Source organism: Terrapene carolina, unplaced genomic scaffold, assembly GCF_002925995.2.
Source record: "Terrapene carolina triunguis isolate 2854851 unplaced genomic scaffold, T_m_triunguis-2.0 Scaffold96, whole genome shotgun sequence".
NCBI lineage: Eukaryota > Metazoa > Chordata > Testudines > Emydidae > Terrapene > Terrapene triunguis.
This window is the reverse complement of record NW_020664447.1, coordinates 27,019,036-27,039,883: the sequence shown is the minus strand read 5'-3', so window position 1 is coordinate 27,039,883 and position 20,848 is coordinate 27,019,036. Positions and strand designations below refer to the sequence as shown.

The 20,848-nt window shown below is 39.8% G+C and overlaps 1 protein-coding gene across 1 annotated transcript; it reads right to left on the bottom strand.

Annotated features, from left to right (window-relative positions):
• Positions 1–1,681: 1,681 nt before the first annotated feature.
• On the bottom strand, positions 1,682–20,701 carry API5 (apoptosis inhibitor 5). The gene is made up of 14 exons (XM_024209807.3): positions 20,536–20,701; positions 18,187–18,348; positions 16,706–16,799; positions 14,367–14,432; positions 13,784–13,935; positions 12,978–13,184; positions 11,162–11,266; positions 10,110–10,199; positions 9,077–9,258; positions 8,669–8,762; positions 7,028–7,084; positions 5,689–5,765; positions 5,060–5,196; positions 1,682–3,888 (listed from the first exon to the last, which is right to left on the bottom strand). The coding sequence occupies exons 1-14, from the start codon at positions 20,602–20,604 to the stop codon at positions 3,809–3,811; spliced, it is 1,572 nt and encodes a 523-aa protein (XP_024065575.1). The 5' UTR covers positions 20,605–20,701; the 3' UTR covers positions 1,682–3,808.
• Positions 20,702–20,848: the final 147 nt, after the last annotated feature.

Sequence of the window (20,848 nt, the reverse complement as noted above, 5' to 3'; positions counted from 1 at the left end):
CATGATTTCTTTACTGAACTTTTCTGGAATGCAGGAAACTTGACATACACTTCCTTGCTCTGAAGGTACTTGTTTGATTTAGACTTTTGGACAGTAGCCTGAGGAGGTCTGAAACCTTAAATTTGACCCTATAGGCATCTGGAAACCAGACAAAAGAGCAAATCACAGCAATGGTGTCTCAGCAAGCCTGTGTTGCTGAACAGATAGGCTGTTTTAATCTGAATCAATTTAAGGTAGTTTTCTTTTTAAGAAAGGAATAAAACATCAGCCATAGGTACAGAGAATTATAGTAAACAAGCTTGGAGGCCATATGAATGTGCTCACAGAGGCTAAGTCCAAATCAACATATGGGCTTAAGATTCTTCTAAAGCGGAGACATGCTTCCTGGAAGTCTGACTACTTGATAGGATTTTCAGGCCAAGCAAATTCTACCAAATAAAATGAGGCAGAGAGTAGATGGAAGTAAACTCATTTCACAGAGATCATTTCAATAGCCTCTAGCTGCTAATGAATCTAGTCACTGCCAATGGGAGTTTGGATCTACAATGCTATACACTACTTTCCCCAAGCAAGATATGTTCATACTGGCATCCCACCTAAATAAAGGTAACTGCAAAGAATTTGACTTAGGAATGAAAAATCAAATGCACAGCTATATGAAGAATAACTAGCTAGATGGCAATACTGCTGAAAAGGATCTGGAGATTATAGTGGATCACAAATTGAATGAGTCAATATAATGCAGATACAAAAAAGGCTTATATTCTGGGGTGTATTAACAGGAGTTTTGTCAGTAAGAGACAGGAGGTAATTGTCCCACTCTGCTTGACACTGGTAAGGCCTCAGCTGGAATACTGTGTCCAATTCTGGATGCTATATTTTAGGAGAGATACGGACAAATTAAAGGGAGTCCATAGGACAGCAACAGAAATGATAGCTTTAGAAAATCTGACCTAGGAGGAAAGGTTAAAAAAAAAAAATAGGCGTGTTTAGACTTGATAAAAAGAGGACTGAGTGGGAACCCAATAAGTCTTCAAACATGCTAAGGGCTATTATAAAGAGGATGGTGATCAATTGTTCCCCATGTTCACTGAAGGTAGGACAAGAAATAATGGGCTGAATCTGCAGCAAGGGAGATTTAGGCTATATATTAGGAAAAACTTTCTAACTATAAGGGTAGTTAAGCCCTGGAATAGGATTCCAAGGGAGACTGTAGAATCCCCATAATTGGAGGTTTTTAAGAACAGGTTGGACAAACACCTGTCGGTGACGATCTAGGTTTACTTGGTCCAGACAGCACAGGAGGCTGGATGCTGACTTCTCAAGTCCCCTCCAGTCCAACATTTCTATGAATTGTAGCATGGATCATTGCATTCAGCTGATCTAAACTCATGCTATTTCTATTAGGTGTATCTTTCATTTCCTATCTGAAACTTTGCTTGTAGTGTTGATTTAGAGAGTTAAATAGCTCAACATTGTCTTAATGATGGCTGCTTCTAATTTGTAGATTAAACAATTAATTCCATATATTTGTGAAATAATCAGGGAGATCCTATCGGAATGAAAGCCATTAGAAAATTATAAGATACTATAATGTCCCATTAGTGAGCCATCACAAAATGGTCTTAAAATATGAAACTGTTTAAAACTACAGTAATCATGAAACAGTAAGCCACTCAAACAAAATTACAAAATGAATTTATTCCAAAAGCATAAGGGAACGTTTACAGTTGAACAAGGTGGTGAACAGGTGTCTCCAAAAGAATTCACTGAATCAGAAATTGAGAATGAAAGGAAAGGGGGAAACTAGCTATTTCTTAGGCAGCAAGAACTTTGCTGAAGCTGCACACCGTCTCTGAAAAAGATGTCTCAGAAGTTCTCATTCAAACTTCAGTGAGCAAAGAAGCTGCTTGCATCCAGTGATTAGAATATAAATGTGCTTACAAATAGGCTTTGAAATTCATTAAGAAATCTTCAAATAATACAAATTATTGCCCTATGTGCAACATGGTGAATTTTCACCTGGAAATAGAACATCGATCCCGTGCCTATTTTCAAAATGACATTTTGATCATGTCAATTTATATTTGAAAGCTGAAGTTTAATTGCTCAGTTTCTTACTGACCATCTGAATTTAGCAAGTGTCTTGTAATCAGTAAAATAAGTTCAATTTAAGTGCTTATGGAATGTCCAAAGTTTACCATCACTGTTCCAAAGCTGCACAGAAATCAAGTTTGGAGAAAGCTTCTGTAGTTTTGCTGTTCTGGCTTTTTTTTTTTTTTTAAAAGAAATGGCCAGTTTTCTACAGGATCTTGCACTAGTTCCAGAAATACAAATGCTGCATTCCTCAGATTGCAGTGATAAATATCAGAGAATGTTAATGAAGACACCTGTGTCAGATTCACAAGCTATTCCTCACAAATACACATGAAACTAGTAGGAAAACATTACTTTTAGGCATTTGGTTTGGGGTACGGTCATCAAAATATTGAAAATAAAAGTTAGGGAAATCTTCAGTCCTCTAAAGCCTAAGCTATTTTATGTCAACAGAATTTGTTAATATTTCTTTCTTCCCCCAACTTTTCACCACACCTTTTACAATGTTCAATCTTTAGAATGACCTGAGGAGAAAGCAAAAAAGTTAAAGTGGTGAAAATAAGTTGGGGCGGGGGGACAAAACCAAACCTCTGTGCCATATCTGCTCTTAAATAAAGTTGTATTTACTGGGTGTCCACTGTTAAATCAAAATCTTAGGTTACCACGAAGAACAAACTAGTACGGAGTCTTTAATTCTCCACCTGAATCAAACAACATAGCTGGATTTTTTCAGTGGTACCCAAAATAAAATTTTATTTGTGTATTTTTAAAATGCAGTTGGTATTGTTTTTTTAAAAAAAAAATTCAAGTGCCAACCCACCCCAGAAATCTTCAAACGCACAGGAAAGAGCCAGGCCACTGCTGCTGTCCAACTCCAATCTATGAAGCTTAATCATTGCATCTGACTTTTCCCACTCCTGAAGTACTTCTAGTTTTTTTTTTTTCCCCCTGTTTTACTGAAATTTCATGGCATATGCATACATATTCCCACTGAACATTAAAAACCCATTTGCAAAACACCACTTTTGCATTACAATGTAGGGAGAAGAGCAAGAGGTACAAAAACATCACATTCTCCACAACTTTAAGTTAAATGATTGCTTCATGCTACAAGCAAAAATTTGTGTGTCCATGTTACAGACTTTAAAAATCCAGCATTTGTCTGAATAGTCAACGATTCTGTTATAAAGAGTAAACAAATGCTAATTTAATAATGGTACTCTTCTCCACATATTGCAAGATATTGTTACAGATGAGGAAAGGATTACTGCAGCTGTCAATCTTAACGGACGTGTACCTTTGTAGTCATCCCTTTCCTGTCCATTATTTAATATATAAACTCAATTACAATATAGTTTTAGTTGAGCAATAGCTGATTTTTAGGTTAATATACAAACTGTCAAGATGTAGTTTCAGATAAAACATCTATGCTGTTTTCCAATTCTGAATAAACCCTGAAGACACTTCTAAAATAACTCAAAATTGCTGACTAATCATCCAAAAATACAGTTGTAGTTTCACTATGGACAAGTTTGTAGTCCGTTAGAAAAGTAGATCATACATACAAAGGTATAAAGAACATTTAAGTCAGTCGTTAGCAGAAGGCAGTCCTTGAAGGGATACAGTACTCCAGGCAATCCTTTGATGAGCAGTACTTTCACTCTTACTGGTGTTTTACCCCATAATGGCTCTGGAGAATGCAATGGTCTGTTCAGTAGATTCTTCCTCGACTGCGATTACCTCGTCCTCCCCAGCCTCTCCCTCGGCCACCCCGGAAACCACCTCTCTGCTCTGAAAATAAATGCAAACATTTATCTCATACAGGTCTCTGGTGTTTGAATAGCAGATTAAAAATGAAATTGCAATACTATCATGCCTGTTACAGCTGTTCTATTATTTTAGGTACAATTACCTGGGCTAACCCCATCTACGCAACAGTACTTAAAACCTTCTGACAAGATTATAGTATATTGGTTTGAAAGGTTCTCTATCAGTTTTATTAAGACTTTTTATTGCCTATCCATCATAACATATCTCAAACACTGACTTCAAATGGGACTAATCACCTACTTAAAATTAAGCATATACTTAAGTGTTTTGCTGTATTGGTACATTAATGTTTTCAGTTTAAGGCCCCAATGCCACTGGAAGAACCAGAGGACATAAATGAACTGTTTGTATATTGGAGTCAGTTTTTCATTTAGCTTCATTAAGAATAAGTTTGATCTCACTGGAAGAACCAAAGTGTCTCAAGATTTCTCAGGCTTCTGTTAGTAGCCTATCTAGAGTCTGATCCCAGTGGAAGCCTTAATACATCAAAATGTTTTAGCCCCCTACTATTTTTTCCTCCCCTTGTAATAGTTATTAATATTGAGCCTTTAAAATTACATTAAGCTTAACTTTACAAAGGGAAGGACAGAACTTTGGATATTTAAAATTAGACATATTTGAATGAGGAACTCAAAGTTTACCATCCTCAGCGGATCCTGCACTAACACAGGGACAAATTAGATGAATAGAATCAATACCAGCTATAATTTCTAAAATGATATTAAAAGTTAAAACAGCCTGTAGCCCTAAAGGTCTGCCTACCATGTCTAAAATTGGTGATGACAAAAATTACAATATTGGAGATGACAACAGAATTTTCATTGTTAAGAACAGAAAATTATTTTAAATCATAATATAATGTGGAATCTTAGCTTTCAAACAATTTAATCCCCAGATCTGCAAGAGACCAGTGGCTGCTAAAATTATGTTACAAAGTTGCTTAGCTATTAGGCTGGTAAACTTATCCTATTACTAGACCAGTGATTAAAAAAATATAGATACAATTACATGGAAAAATCATGACAGCAAATTCTGGATCGACTGAGGACCTGGAAAGGAACTTGCTTAACTGACATCCTTCCCAGAGGGGTATAATTCACACTGCAAGGTTCTTCCAAAGTCTCCAACTCACCATAAGAAAAGCTGCCCAGGTTGCTACTGTATTTCCCACTGGGTGGGTTGTATATTTGCCTGGCATCCCTTTTTGGTCCTGCTGGAGCCTTCTTCGGTGGTGAACTTGAGGTTGTATCTTCACTAGTTCTTTTTTGACTACAAAGGCAAGAAAATATAAAGAGGTCTTTGAAAGATGCTGCACTATCCCCGAGGTAATAAATACAGACACAGTATGCTCAGCCCCACAGATTAGTGCTTATAAGCCAGCAGAGTAGTTAATGAAGACACTCTGGAAGATGGTATTGTAGAGCCTTCCTAAAAGACTGATCCTCATTTTGATTAAATTTTCTACTGTATCATCCCAGCAAGTCTTGACACCTTATACCATTCGCCAACAACTAGAGCTGCTATGTGGCTCACAATGTGGCAAACTGGATCCTGAGACTATCACTTATGCACAATGACTACAAGGTACTATTATGCAGTTGTAACCGTAATTCTATCTAAGCTTTTTGCACGCAAATCTTTGTTTTATAGCTCGTGCTGAACAACACATACTGACAAGTTATTGTACATCACAAAATAAAGATTCCACGATGTGTGTATGAAACAACGTAACATTAAGCAAGATTTCCTGGTAACTCTTACCCTGCGTCAGCCTTCTGTACAGGTTTCCAGGACAGCGTAACTGTGCTTTTGTAAGAAGGGGGAATGTGAAAAAGGTCCTAAAGAAACAAAATTGTGGACATTTTACCACAAAATGAAGTCCACGCCAGTAACTCTACATAATCTTATCTATATTATGAGTCTGTATTAATCCTACTTCCTTATTTCCCTCAACCTCCTTCAAACAAGCTCTTTAAAACCAAAGATGACTTAAGTCCTAGGATCCAGAAACAAGAATTACCTGGATGAACCACTTAAAAAATTCAGCTACTTTATTCCACGCACTCTAATATGAAATTCTAATTTCGTATTAACAGAAGTATCTCATGCTATGATTCTGCACAATACGTTAACATGTGTACTGTACATGACTACAATGGCTCCTGTGTGGATCTCTGCTATCCCCACCACAGTGCTAAGCAGCAGCATGGGAATGAGCAAAGAATTGGCTCACACTAGAGTGCCATGGTAGGAACTTTGAAGGGAAAGTATAATCAAAACAATTTGCTTTAAAAACATTACATTAAACCTTAAGTCAACATTTCAGGGATATATTTCTAACTATAGATACCAAAGAATGGAATGTTACGAGGCAAGACTTGCTCAATCCTTAACTTGCTTTTATGCTTAAATATACTGTAAACTCCATCAAACCCACTGAAATAAGACACAGCAAGTAAATCCTAAACTGAACATCACTGTTATAGTACAATTGGCCGAAATTTCTGATCAAAATGACACTGCAAAGGACAACTGACCCATTATAGTGTTTTTTAAAGTAAATCTTCCCCTCATGATATTGAATCATCAATTTACTGGCCTACAAACAAAGGGCTGCAACACTTAAAAAGTCCAGCTCCTCAGCAGGGTAATCCACCCAATTCAAGGTGGCTGGATGTCTTGAAAATGATGCCACAAACTTTATACAGTGAGCAGGTAGAGTACTGAAATGGATTTCAGTCACCCAGTCACTGTTACTTTCAATTCAATAAGGCTTTTGTTTATTAATTTCCATTATTAGTTGCTAACATGTAGCTCCAGAGAGTTCACAAAGGAAATGTACTTGCATGACAGCAGGGGAGCATTCATCTCCCCAGACCAGGAAATTAACAAAAACTTAAGGGAAGAAGTTTAACGTAGTGCCAATGCTGAATTTGATTTACTCCATGGTAGAGATGACAGTGCAGCGTCTTGACAATAAAATTTGATCCCCATCTGGGAAATTTCTCAATAGCTCTTTGTTCCTGAGCCTTCCTTTTCAGAGATCCTTCTATTACAGACCTGTTCCATACTTAGACATAACAGAAGATTTAAGGCTTACCTTGATTAAAACATTGATGTTATTAGTTATTTTCAAGGCAACCACTTTAATTTTGTTCTGCAAAAGGGGAAAAATACAGCTATTTTAATTTCAGCTATTCTAGTAATTTGAGATTACATCAGATGAATTTAGTGAAGACAAAAGTATTGGAATTTTACTGCACACCTCCTAATAAGTTTCTATGGCCTTGATTAGAGATCTATAGCACATTTCCGTAAATGACTTAGCCGTTATAATTTTTAGTTCTCAGTAATTTTGCATTTAATGAAATTCAGTTGGCTATAGAATTCCAGGATCTCCAATTTCCTACCATTCTTTGTTCAATACTTTTAGCTGTCTCATTCAAAACGAAATGTATGGTGTGTAACTAGGCCAAACAGACATAATCTGTGGGTGAACAAAACACTACTATAATCTAAAAGCCAAAGCTCAACTGTGACCTGTTGCATCTAGCTGCATGTGGTTGTGGCTTAGAACTGTCCCCCATCTCCAGAAATGGCATCTGGATAGATGCCACTGCCAGTCATGCAACCATTCCATGTATCTATCTGCCACCCATTCAGGCTTGCAATACAAACCCAGTCAAGAGAGCATAACTGAAGCAAATGCAGAAAACTCTCCGTCACTGTCTTGTTTCAATATGCAAGGAAGACTGGCCAGGATCAGGCACAACTACTGAATAATCAGATACTGACTTAGGAAGCTAGCATCACTGGTTTGTTGTATGTGGAGTAACATTGCTTCTGAAATCCATGATCAGTACTGCAACAGATGGGAAACTTAACTGCTTAGAGAACTGCAAGACTGTCACATTAACAAGCCCAGGACACTGAACATTGCTTTCTGGTATAAAGTGTTGGCAAACTGCCTTTATTTAAAAAAAAAAAAAAAAATTTAAGGCTAATGCTCCTGAAAGTGACTGACAGCACTGGTTAGAGACAAGCAACAGTACAGCAATGTACGCCAGCTTCCCACCGCAGGTCTGCTAAACCAATTCAATCTTATCTGTTGCCCTCACTGTCCTAGTGCTTGGCCACTGTACAGCTCTGCTAATGAGCCTCAGTCCCAATCTGCTGCACTCCCTGCTAATCAGTGCATCCCAGTCCTGATTTCCAGCACCCTCTGGCACTGTGGTCCTGTGCCCTCACACAGCTCTTTCAGCTTCCTTGACTGCTGACCTGCAACACATTGGCCAAACTTGGACATGGCCAATGGCACTTAATTTAGTACTTTTGTAGTACTGAGAAATACTAAGACCAAATTTGAGTTGCAACTCATTTGCACATGAGGAGAATTGAACCTGGGTCTGTAGAGGTAAGAGAATGGTGCATTCATACATGCTGTCATCTAGTACTTACTAAATCTAGAAAACATTTGCTACTTTCCAGACCACGAAACAAAGTTTATTCAAACGACAAGAGCTTTCTTGCCTCTAAAATACTTGCTATCAGCTGTACTGATAGTATTTGCCTGAAATGCAGTGTCAGTCTAATTCATTTAGTAGGCTTAAGCAGCATAGTGACAGTCATTTCCCAGTATCATTCAATTAGTAATCTCAGCAAAAAAGGTTGGCATTTATAATTGTTTGCAATAGCTATTTCAATAGAATTGATAAGAGAACTGCTCCTGGGGAATACATACCTCTTCTGTTTTTAAGGCTTCACCTGTTTTTCCTTGAAGTGCCAGACGAAGCTGCCGTATATAAACCTGCAACCCTCGGGCAAAATACTGTAGCCTAACAGAAAAAAGAGTTTAAGTATTTAATGAAGCCCAACCAAGCCAAGCACAAAACTACACCCATTCCTGTAAAAGAACAGCACAAGCAAAAGGAAAACCATGATATGATGAGAGTTTTTTTTATTTTTAAATAAATGCTGAAAACATTTTTCAATCAGTTCATTATTTTACTTACTAATCTGATTTATTCTTCTCCCGCACCCAAACAGTTCAGCAGAGGAAGGATCAATAATATTCTACATTAACACTTCCAAAATGCCCATTCCAGCTAGGTTTGCAGCTAAGTGATCATTCCAGTCTCTCATACATTACCTGATTTTGAAGTCTTTCAATTTCTCTGCATTGAGCTTGGACGTGAGGAAGTCTGGAAGCTTTCGTCCCAGCTGATGAAAGCTATACAACAAACACTCCACATAACTGAACTGCAACTTGGGCTCTTCATTGCCAGCATTTTCCCCATTCTCTGCTTCCTCTGGAGGGAGTGGCATGTACTCCTGATGAACACCAAGCAGAATAGATACATGAGACACTTTCACTCACCTGTTCCCTTTTCTCCACTCTTTGCATCTCACCCACTTTCACAAGAGGGCAATGCTATGAAAATTAAAACCTCAATATAGGAAATAAACAGCATTACCAAATCAGTTAGCTAAATATGTAAGCAGGTTAGCAGTCTAACTATTTAACAGTTTCTCTTGGATGTATGATCGTACAAAACTTCTCTGTAACTTCAGTGTTTGGAAACAGCCAGTCCAGCAACCACCTAATTTATTAGTACCACTCTGTGCATTGTTGGATTGCAGGGAGGACCAACTAACATTTTTCTATAGGCTCTGCTGCAGTCTTGTACAGACTCCAACTAAACTAGTTTAAGCTATATTACATAGGGCCTTATCTTTTCTGACAATTCTAACAGAGTCTCCCTTCATTGCACTAGCTCCATGTTACTATCATTTGTTTGCAGGCCACTGCAAATCAGCTACCAACACTTTTATCAGCATCTCAACTATACCTGCTCTGAGCCAGTAAGCGTCTGTGGTAGCCCTGCCACTACTGCTAGCACCGACGGATTTTAAGATCATCATACGAACACAAACAATGCTACTTTCTTCAACTTAGATCAAAAATGGTGTGTAGAGAAATCATCCAGTTCTGCAATGCTACTGAGAGATTCAAAGTGGGCAAAGAGATCTTTGCACTTATTTGTCTTGAACAGAAGAATAACCAGGGGTAACTACCTTTACAACAGAAAGGGACCAAAATAAATGGGTAATAAGCTACTGAAGGTCACTCACTTTGAGGAGTGCATTTTTTATTACTGTATCACAGCAAAAGTCTGCCTTACCAGTAATTTATCAAAAAGCTTCTTCAAGTTTGATTCTAACTTTTCCATGTCACCACAAAACGAACTCATTTCAGCAAGTAGTTTCAATACCTACAAATAAGAACAGCTCTTGGTAAAGCTAAGAGTTATAATCACATAGTTGCATAATTTTAAATAAAAGTGGATTGCAACATTAACATGGCTTCTTCAGCATATTGCAACATTCAATTGCCACAAACATCAATCATGATTTTGGAAAGTCTATAAAATACAACTCATGCCAGGTGAGAGACATTTTACCTTTAATGCAGGCTTTAAGTAGCAGAGATTTGTAGAGAACTAATGAAAATTAACATGTGACTAATATTTATTCATGTATTTTAACAATTGTTATGCAGTGAATGCCAGACTAAGCTTGTCTGAATCTCCTGTCTGCAATCTGCCAGATGTTCATTCAAGCCTCCTTCCTCAATGCATTTAAGTCCCTCCTAAAGCTACACTCCCTCCATGATGCCCACAAGAAGTGACACAATAAAAATAATGAATATAAAAAGGTATTCAAGTTATTCCCTCATGGCTTCTCAGTGAATCTTATCTATCTGGATCTGTCTTTCAGCTTGTAAGCTCTTTCAGGCAGGAATTTTTCATTTTTTGTTTGTTTGTTTTTTGCACAGCACAAGCACATTGCTGACAAAGTGGTAACTCTAAGGGGGCTATTTGGAAGACAATGTGAAGGAACAGCAACAGCTTGAAGAGTTCAGTGAGGTCACCATATGACTAATGACTATAGTCATTATTCCTCTTAATTAGGGCAAAGCTTTTGCTTTCTGTGTTTACTCTTAGGCATTACAAGGAAGGTTCTGCTCAACACAGCTCCATCAGCTGGTAGAGTTCTGTGGTCTTTCCTCATGTTATTAACTGGACGAGCCACAGAACAGTAGACCAGCACATTGCTGGAAAACACACTGTAGTTTTTACAATCCCAGAGAGTTATGCAGAGAAACATTCACTTCTGCAATAGGCACTATGATGTGTATGTTTGAGGTTTATTAGCTCTTACAGGCTTAGCTTACCTCTAACTGGATATCAAGGCCCTCCACTGGAGTAGTCAGGGAACTGAGGTTTGGTAACACATGCTCACAGAAGTAAGTCACAAACCTTGTAGAATGAACATTTTTCTGTAAAAGTTCAGAAAGACACTAAGGTTATTGCAGGAGTTTGATTTAATTTTCTCCCACCTTTCCTGCCCAATGGACACCCATCATTTTGCTACCCCTTAGCCAATTTCCCCCCTCAAAACACACGGGCCCTTGCAGCTAAGAGTGGTGCCTAGGCTACAGGGGATTTTGATAAAATTGCATATGCTTATTTTTTCCTATCTAGAACAGTTCCGTTTCCCTGAAAACAGCCCTTAAACTACTGCAATATGCCTGGCAATGGACTGAGTTAATCAATGTTTAAATTTAAATCTAGCAGCAGAACATTTGTCTATTGGACTCTGTGCTCTCACCTCTGCAATATTCCTAACCCTCACTGAGAATGGAGCAAGAGGGTGAGCTTAGGATTCAAACCCAGCTCTCTCTCGACAGCAGACAGTGCTAGGTCAGCCCAGTGGATATGAGGGTATGTATAATTACCACGTATAATTAATAGTATACCTGGCAAATATTCACTTTTTATGTCTAAAGAGGGGATTGTTACAAGATTCCAAAGTCTGAGCAAAAAAAAAAAAAAAAAAAAACAAAAGACAGAAAATTTTACAAGGACTCATCCTACTCTGGTTGTGCAAGTGTCAGTGTTTTAAAAAGAAGTTATTAACCTATTTCTGAAGTTAGGCTGAAGCCTCCTTTCAATGACTCTCTTTCAGTACAAGTGGTAATCTGTGTCTGAAATAGCTGAGAGATGGAGCTTTCACTTGGCCAGAAGTCCCTGCCCATGACCTTAAATATTGCCTTTATCTTATAATGACTTTCCCTTGCAAGACTGGGGCAAAAGCTGACAAAATTCTTTTGAGCACAGGATGTCTCAGAAGTTGCTCAGTTCCTTCTGTGCTATAGATACGAAAATAAAACACCACATTTTCCTTTAACAGACTCCTGGAGTGGAGGAGTGCATCAAAAACAGTTAAATCAGTGCAAGGGTTAGAATTTCAGCGGATTCTCCATTTTACAAATTGGGGAACTAGGGTTCAGAGATTAAATAAGCTACCAAAGATCACAAAGGAAGTCTGTGACACAGCCACAAATATAATCCAGTGCCTTAACCACAAGGACATACTTCATTTTTCATTGCCCCCCCCTTATAATGTTGAGTGGTGATGTTTTCCCCCTGACTCTGAAAGAGTAGTTCCTAAAAACTACACTGGGCACATAGAGCCAATGCAACAGAACTGCCCATCTGCCAGGGATACTAACAAAGAGCAAAAAGAATGGTATTAAAAACCTTCTGTAACCATGGAAGAAAGTTATTTTTACTAAATTAAGCCTAGAAATTGCTGATCACAGAGTTTATTAGAGAGAGGGCACCTAGAGTCATGTTGTAAGATTATCTTCCAAAACCAATAAAGAAAATTTCAATTCTCTCAGCTAACACACCAAGACAAATACCACATATGCCGAGGAATAGAGGTGGGAGACTGACATCATTCACATCAAATTCTTCAATTTGTGAGAAAGCAGGAACTTAGGGAAGACACAAAAGTTTACAAATCTGAATGGAACTGCTCCAGAACAGATCAGTCCAAAATACATGCAAGACTTAGGTTAGAGAAACTGTTGACTGTAAGTCACAGCTGTGCAATCACTCTGACACAACTAGTCATGACGTTAAAGACATTACCATCAGTAACTTTAATATGGTACTAACTATACAAAGGAAAGAAATACATACTGAGAAGAGTGGCACTGCCTGTCGAGTGCACTGCAAGAGTCTGTCCACACAATCTGGATCGGACGGATTGAAGGTTTGCTCCAGGTCAGCTTGTTCAGCCACGAGTTCCACCAGTTGTTGCCTCCCGCTCACTGTCTGTAAGCTTTTTAAGCCAGATAATATCTTCATGAAAAGGACAAATTCCTCACCCGTCACATCTTCAAGGACCTTAAAATAAAAGCGGAAAACAGAATCCCACTGAGGCAATTTGCAATACCCGTCTCCTATTACACTTAAGTTGGTAAATAGCGCTGTTATCCTATCGTTCAGTTTTAGCTTCCTGCATTTTAAAAAATGGGAAAACATACAGTATCTCTGTATATGCCTCTGGGTTAAAGTAACTAGAGGGTCACACAGACAGAATGTCATCAAATTGAGCATAGGACCTCACTTTGCGCAGCCAATAATTTTAAAATATCAAGTCTCCTTAGATTACTAACAAAAACTTAATGCCTAAAACTGAAAGAACTTTAACCATGTAATTTACTTCTTATTGTTTGGTCGGTTTTCTTGATTTTGGCATTTCTCTCAGTCTGGACAATGAAAATAGATTATAAACAAAAGTGGAAAAAATAGTTACTTTCGCATTCACACACTAACATAATGCTGTAACATCTGGGTTGCAAACATAGCAGGGTAATCACAGAATCATGTATACATGCCATAACTGTGCATGGTGTTTTAAATAATTAAATACTGGAAACGTTTCTATTACAAAAAAAGCTGATTTAACAAAACCTAAATTTGGAGTGTAATACAACACTTACCTTCTTTGATTCAGTTAATATGAGCTCCTCTACTTCCTTTGTTAGCACTTCCTCAGGCAGGGTCTTGAGTTTTGTAGAGAGGAACTTGATGGCTCGTTCTCTCACAATATCCTCTCCCTGAAGAATCTGACTGAACAAGCCTCCCAGTGTCCCTGAAATGCAAACAAAATTCAACTAATGCAAACCATTCAACAATTTTATAATTATGATATACAGTAAAAAGAAAACTACTTTCCAAATTGGAAAAGCTCCAGAACTTATTTTAAAATTGCTAGTTTTAGAAACAAGGTAAACATACAGCACAGCAGAACACATAGCTCTTAAAGGGAAAGATCACGCCTTCCTGTATGTTTGCATACAAAACAACACATTTCGGGTGCCACTCTATTCCAAAGTTGTAATGGATCTGTATTTATATAAGCCAAGCAGCTCAAGATCTGTGACTCAGAACAGCAAGTAATAATGTTTGCTTCAAATTCTACACTGCCCTGCTGCAGATACAAGTACTATTCCTCGCTCCTTGAGACTTACCAACGACTGGTAAACAATAAAAACATTATATATAAAAGAGTCTGTTCTTTACCTTTAGCATCCATCTTAAATATACTTAGCAGAGCATTGTTCACCAAGTTGAATTCTGCAGAATCATCTGGGGGAGAGAAAATTCAAAGTCATGCATCTTTCTGAAATGCTGAAGTAAGGGCAAGAATAAGAGGTCAAAAGAATACTCCAGCATAATACAAAAAGGTTTCTGCTCCTGACATCTGGTTACAAAGAGCAAGTCACTGCAGAGTTTAAATGTTTAACAAATATTTCCTGTCATCCTGACAGTGAAGATACAAAATAGAAATGAAAAAATTAATTTCACCGATAGAAAGCTTTAAAAACCAGAGTCACAAACTTTTGTAAGTTAACTATCATAACTAAGTATTTTGGTTAGCTGAAGAGATGGTTAAACCTGTAGTAACCAAAGTGATACCAACCGATATATTAATGATGAATAATTTTTTTACAGATTTACTTTAGAACAAGTTTGAAGTTCTCCAGTGCTTTCCAAAAAGAGGAAGCAAATTCTTTCCCTCTTATTTTGTATCAAATAGGGCTTCTTCTGCAAAGTGGCATCAAAATGCAAGTCCCTTCTGAAAGGCAACATTTCCCATTTACTGACTAGGAGAGACTAAAATAGTGCATTTACAAAATAACTCTGAACATTTAGTAAATATTTAGCTCTCTACAAAGCCACTGGGGTTTTCTTTTTGAAAATAAACTAATATATATTGTACAGTAACTCCTCACTTAAAGTCGTCCCGCTTAATGTTGTTTCGTTGCTGATCAATCAGAGAACAAACTCATTTGAAGTTGTGCAATGCTCCACTGTTACGTTGTTTGGCTGTCTGCTTTCTCCACAGCTGGCAGCCTCCCTACGCCCCCCCCACCGCCAGACCCCGCAGATCAGCGCCTTCCCCCTCCTCCCCCCTGCAGCAATCAGCTGGCTTGCGGCGTTTTGGAGGGAGGGGGGAGGAGCGAGGACTCGGCGCGCAGGGTCCTCCTCCCTCCCAACGCCGCAAGCCAGCTGATTGCCCCAGGCAGGAGGCAGGGGGAGAGGGAGCCTGCGCCAAGTCCTCGCTCCTCCCCCTCCCCCCCCCCCGCCTCTAAACGCTGCAAGCCAGCTGATTGCCCCGGGCAGGAGGGAGGGGGGAGGAGCGAGCAAAAATATTTCTGCTTAGGATTCCCAATGGGCTAGCACCAGCTCTGGATGTTTCACAGGCTTCTGCAGGAATTAGTGACTGCTGCATCCATTTCTAATGGTTGATAAGTTTCTTCCACCAAAAATCAATTTTTTTAGCATTTGGTTCTGTATAGTGTTGAATAAATGGAACTACAAATAGATGGTCTATGAGAAAAATAACATTTTGATGCTAGCAGTTATATATCACTTATTCACTAAGGCCCAGCTCCTCAAAGGTATTTAGGCACCTAACTCCTATTGGAATCAGGCACCTAAATACCCTTGAGGATCTGAGCCTAAGTGCCCAGCCCTGCACAAGGTCTCCCCCCTCCCTCCCGAACGTGGCAATCAGCTGGCTTGCGGTGTTTAGAAGGGAAGGGAGGGAGGGGGGGGGAGCCAGGACGCAGTGTGCAAAGTAAACGGGGAGGAGGTGGGGAGGGAGAAGAAGTGGGTCAAGGGTGGGGGCTTGGGGGAAGGAGTGGAGTGGGCAGGCTGAGGCTCCCCACCCCTGGTGCTTGCAGAGTAGGGGAAGCTGCCCTGGAACCTAACCCCCCCCATTTACATTAATTCTTATGGGGAAATTGGATTCGCTTAACATCGTTTCACTTAAAGTCGCATTTTTCAGGAACATAACTACAACGTTAAGTGAGGAATTACTGTATATGAAATACTGAATGATGTTAAATGTTTTAATTTATTGTGCACTGAAAATGTGAACATTTAAATTGTGCCAAAGAAGACAAATCCATTGGTCTTTCAGAGCCTTTAGGAAATAAATGATCCCTATGGACACTTGATTCAAGACAGATCCAGGGCACCAGTATATGAAAAGTTCATTAGCTCTTGTATTGAGGGCAAGGGTAGTCCAGGCCATGGAAAGCTGGACAAAAATACTGAGGACTCTAAGTCATTTTGCATTAAATTAAGATAATCAGTCACTTCCCAGCAGAATTGGAGGCTAGCATATTTGCACTGCAGATGTAAGATGTGAACAACGGGGGAAAAGAAATGGAGCAAAAATAGGACATGAAGACAACTGTGGCAGATTGCTACATAACAAGCTAATGAATCAACAGAGGAAGAATTCAATTTCCACAACCGTAACTCTCTTCAATCAAACCAGCCACAAACATACATGTAACAGAAGCACATGGCAGCAGGAAATAGGCAAGGAAATCATCAGTACATGTTACCTGACTGCAGAAGCTGGGTCAGTATGTCTGCCACCCGGGGAAGATTGTCTCCTGTGGCAAACTGAGGCAGCTCCTTGATGGCTTGGCGTCGGATCTGTCAAAATGAAATACTGTCATCATCTGAACAGAAGAGTCAAAATCTTAGCACATAATTACAGGAAGATTGAGACTGCACTGACTCTAAAAAGGTTCAGAAGAAAAACAGCTAAATGAGAAAAAACCACGCGTTTGATATCTAAGCCAACAAAGAGTAAGATGATTTAGTGTGTGACTTCTGCTACCTTCTACTTCCTGTAGCATCCCTGAATTAAATGCTGAACTCAGATTTTCTGAATTGCATATTCTGATGTGAACTGCAGAACCCATGTGAGGTTTCTGATTTATTTAACTCTGCTGCGCCATTAGTTCCATACTGAAAAGTCTCTGCCCCAGCTATTAATCAGACACTAGTGACAGCTCAAACTTCAACATCTGTGGTTGGTTTGGAGAAGTCTTATAAACAGATATTTGCAGATTATAAAATAACTATGATTTCATCTTGAGCCTAATATTTTTGGGCAAATGCCATTTTAACAAATTCTTTGAACACTTACATAAAAAATATCACTAACTGATCAAAACCTCACGAACCAAATTTGTATTAAAAAATAATACAACTTCCATCCTTTATTTGATCATTTTCGACCACTTCTAGATAGGTATTATTGGCTAAAACGGAAAGGATGGGATTGTTGTTAGTGTACAAGATAGAGTCAGAAATACTGGGGTTTCTTCCCAGCACAGCTGAGACTTCCTGTCTGACCTTGTGCAAATCACCTAAGTCTGATTTCCAGAGGTGCTTAGCCTATAGAACTCCCATCAAAGCAAATTGGAGTTGTGGGTGCTGAGAACTGCTGGAAAATCAGGTCTTTGATTTTTTTTGTGCCTCATGTTTCCAATGTGTAAATGTAAAATGGGAGAAATATTTCCCTACCTCCCAGAGAAGATGTAAGGCTTAATACATGTAAAGTACTTTGATATAAAAAAGTGTTAGGGATATGAAAAATATTTTTAGTTCAGTCTCTGGCTAGATAATTTTTTTCTGTAATTAGAAAGGGTAGAGTCACAAGGGATAGTGAAGAAAAAAAATCCAAGGAAGATTTATCTGGTGATAGAAGATGAGTCCAATTACAATGTATTTTTCAGACATTATTTGCATTATAAGCATTATCATGAGCTAAGTGACAAGCTTCTGTAGGAATCAGCTTATTTCACCCAAAGTGATCAGAATTGTTTTGACTGAAATAAGAGGAAGGCAGTAACGTATTATTAATTCAATTATAATTTTATGACACACAGACATAATATGTTTGGAAACATGGACACTGAAGTCCAATTTTTTACAAGAAAATACTTATATAAAATGGGAAAGGAATAAAAGGGAGCACAAAATAAGACTCAATATAGCAGCTTGCTACAAAATGTCCAGCATGTATCCTTACAGAAACATCTTCATCCTCACAGAGGTCCAGTTGGGCATTGATAGCTGAATCAGCCAGCTCAGGGAAATGTTTGAAGAACTTTGGAATAAACTGTGCTGCTAGTCTCTTCTCCTTGGCACCTCCCTTTACGCCATCCAATATCACCTGATACGCATCTTTATGCTAGAAGAGAAGACGGACTATATAAAGCAGAGCATACTTTGGATTTCCCTAGGACCAAGAAAGGACTTTTTACTCTCAGTTGCACTTCAGTTTAATCATTAATACAGCAACCTATTTACAAAAAGTTCACGTATAATTAACCGGACCATAATTTGCTTTGACATAACTGTGCTGACTACTAAACAAACCAACAAAATTATTGACCAAAAATAAAGGCGTCATTTAATGAAAAAAATTATTGTCCAAACCACCAATAAGGTAGGAAATGGCTTATGGTATTCTACTTCTTTTGAGTGAGTGGCAAAATTTCCACTGACTTCAGTAAGAGATCAGGCCCTTAATAGACAATTGGACCAACAAATCACCTTCTGTTCAGCTGAATAATGTTAAATATTTATACCATCTAAGAGCCAAATGCTACAATCAGATCTACATGAGCAGACCCTTAAACACAAGCAGGGTCACAATGAAGTTGATAAGAGTTCCACATGATTATCAGGGTTCTATGGCAGGATCGGAACCTGGAAGCCTACTATCTGGACAGGGGAAGGAATTGTTTGTAAAAGATACAAGAACTACAATAATTAGTTTCTCTCTCAGATGAAGTTTGACATTTGATCTTTCACCTGGCCTTGCCAAGGCATTTTTTTTATTAATCTAGCAAGCCAGGAAATTATACTGAGAAGCTTTTCTTTTCATGCCCTAAAGACGATTGCTGGCCAGAACTGGACAAGCAATCTCTCTGTCCCCAAATTGTACATCTGTAAGGGCTGGTCTACACTGGGGGGGCTTGGAGGTGAGGGGGATCGATCTAAGATACGCAACTTCAGCTACGTGAATAGTGTAGCTGAAGTCGACGTATTTTAGATTGATTTACCTCGGGTCCTCACGGCGCAGGATCGACGGCCGCGGCTCCCCCATCGACTCCGCTACCGCCTCTCGCTCTGGTGGAGTTCCGGAGTCGATGGGGAGCGTGTTCGGGGATCGATTTATCGTGTCTAGACGAGACGGGATAAATCGATCCCCGATAGATCGATTACTATCCGATGGGTAGTGAAGACGTACCCTAAGTGACAGTAGTTCACAGATGAATAATCATATTGGTCTTATTCAAATATTGTTCCTACCACCTGTCTTTTAAATAAACTATTGTACACAATCTCTATACTTAGAAATAAGTTTCCTCTCTGACCAGTAATCCCTCAATTATTATGCACCAGTTGTCATTTACTTACTTTGGCTATTTTCATTTTCACTCCTACATCTGCTTAGCTGTGCACTGCACACAGGTCCAGATCCTGCAAGCTCTTCTGCACATGCTTAACTCTACTTATTTACATAAAGTTATGCAGGAGTGAAACCTTAAAATGCTAGCGGAAGTTTCCCAAACAACATACTATAATGGGAACAAAAAATCCGAATATTTTATTCTAAAGAAAATTAACTGAATTCTATTTTTAACATCCTACTCTCCTCACTGTTGCAGAAAGGATGCTTTACCCAACACAGCCTGTTCTGGATGGCAAGAATAAATGTAAAAGACGCAAAGCATGTCTTTTTTCTTTTTATGACTGCCACAAGTTTCTCTGGGCCAAACACCGATCAAGGCAGGTCTGTTTTCTGAGACTGAGTTAATAACTCAAACGCCAGAACACCACATTTAAAAGAGAGCCACAGGCCTGACAAGCAGAAGGGAGCTTCAAGGAACTGATTTTTCAGAGGTGATGGCTGCCCACAACTCCCAATAAAACGGAACAGGAGAAGTGGTCGCTACGCATTTCTGGAAGTCAGGCCTTCAGCGTCCTGGGGAAACGTTAGCTGCAAAACCCTTTTACGCCGGAGATCAAAGCGGCGTGTAACAAATGCAAGGTCGAGTCCCCTCCAACTGAATGAGGCCAGGTCAGCATCAACAGCAAACGGTGGGGAAGAGAAGCGAGCCAGGCTTTCACCGCTAACGCCACTGGCCCAGGCTGACGCTTTTGGCGGCGTGAGCAATATTTTAATCAGTTACTTTTTTACTTAACCCGCTGCCCGCCAACCTGCTCAGCCCCAGGCCGATCCCCCACTCCCAGGTCCCCCCCTTGCCTCAGCGAGCCGCCCCTCTACCCGCAGCTTCCCCCCGGCCGGGAGCCGCCGCACTCGAGCCCGGGGCTTTACGGGGCCCTGCAGGCCGCGGCCGGGACCCACCTGCCCCGCGGTCTCGGTGGCATCGGCCAGGATCCCATAGTTGCGGTAAAGCTCCTCCACGGTCGGCATCGTGCGGCGAGGGCCGGAGCTGGAACCGAGGCCGCCGCGGCTCAGGGCTGCTTCTCCTGCGGCTGCGGCTCAGGCGTCTACCGCCACGGACGCTGCGACTGCTACCGCCGAGCGAACGCCCTCAGCCCCGCGCCTCCCGCGGCAGCGCCCCTGCAGGCGCGGCGGACTCACTGCGGCCGGGCGGGGGAGCGCAGAGCCGCCGGGGAACGCGCCCTGGGCGAGACTGGCAAGGCGGGCCGCCCCC

What these genes read in the sequence shown, in the direction of transcription:
- API5 (XM_024209807.3), bottom strand. Translation starts at nt 20,604, where the DNA reads ATGCCGACCGTGGAGGAGCTTTACCGCAACTATGGGATCCTGGCCGAT. An exon ending in CCACCGAGACCGCGGGGCAG is followed by an intron (nt 18,349 to 20,535) that starts GTGGGTCCCGGC and finishes CTTCTCTTCTAG; the next exon opens with CATAAAGATGCGTATCAGGT. An exon ending in CCTGGGCAGCTTTTCTTATG is followed by an intron (nt 3,889 to 5,059) that starts GTGAGTTGGAGA and finishes ATTTATTTTCAG; the next exon opens with AGCAGAGAGGTGGTTTCCGG.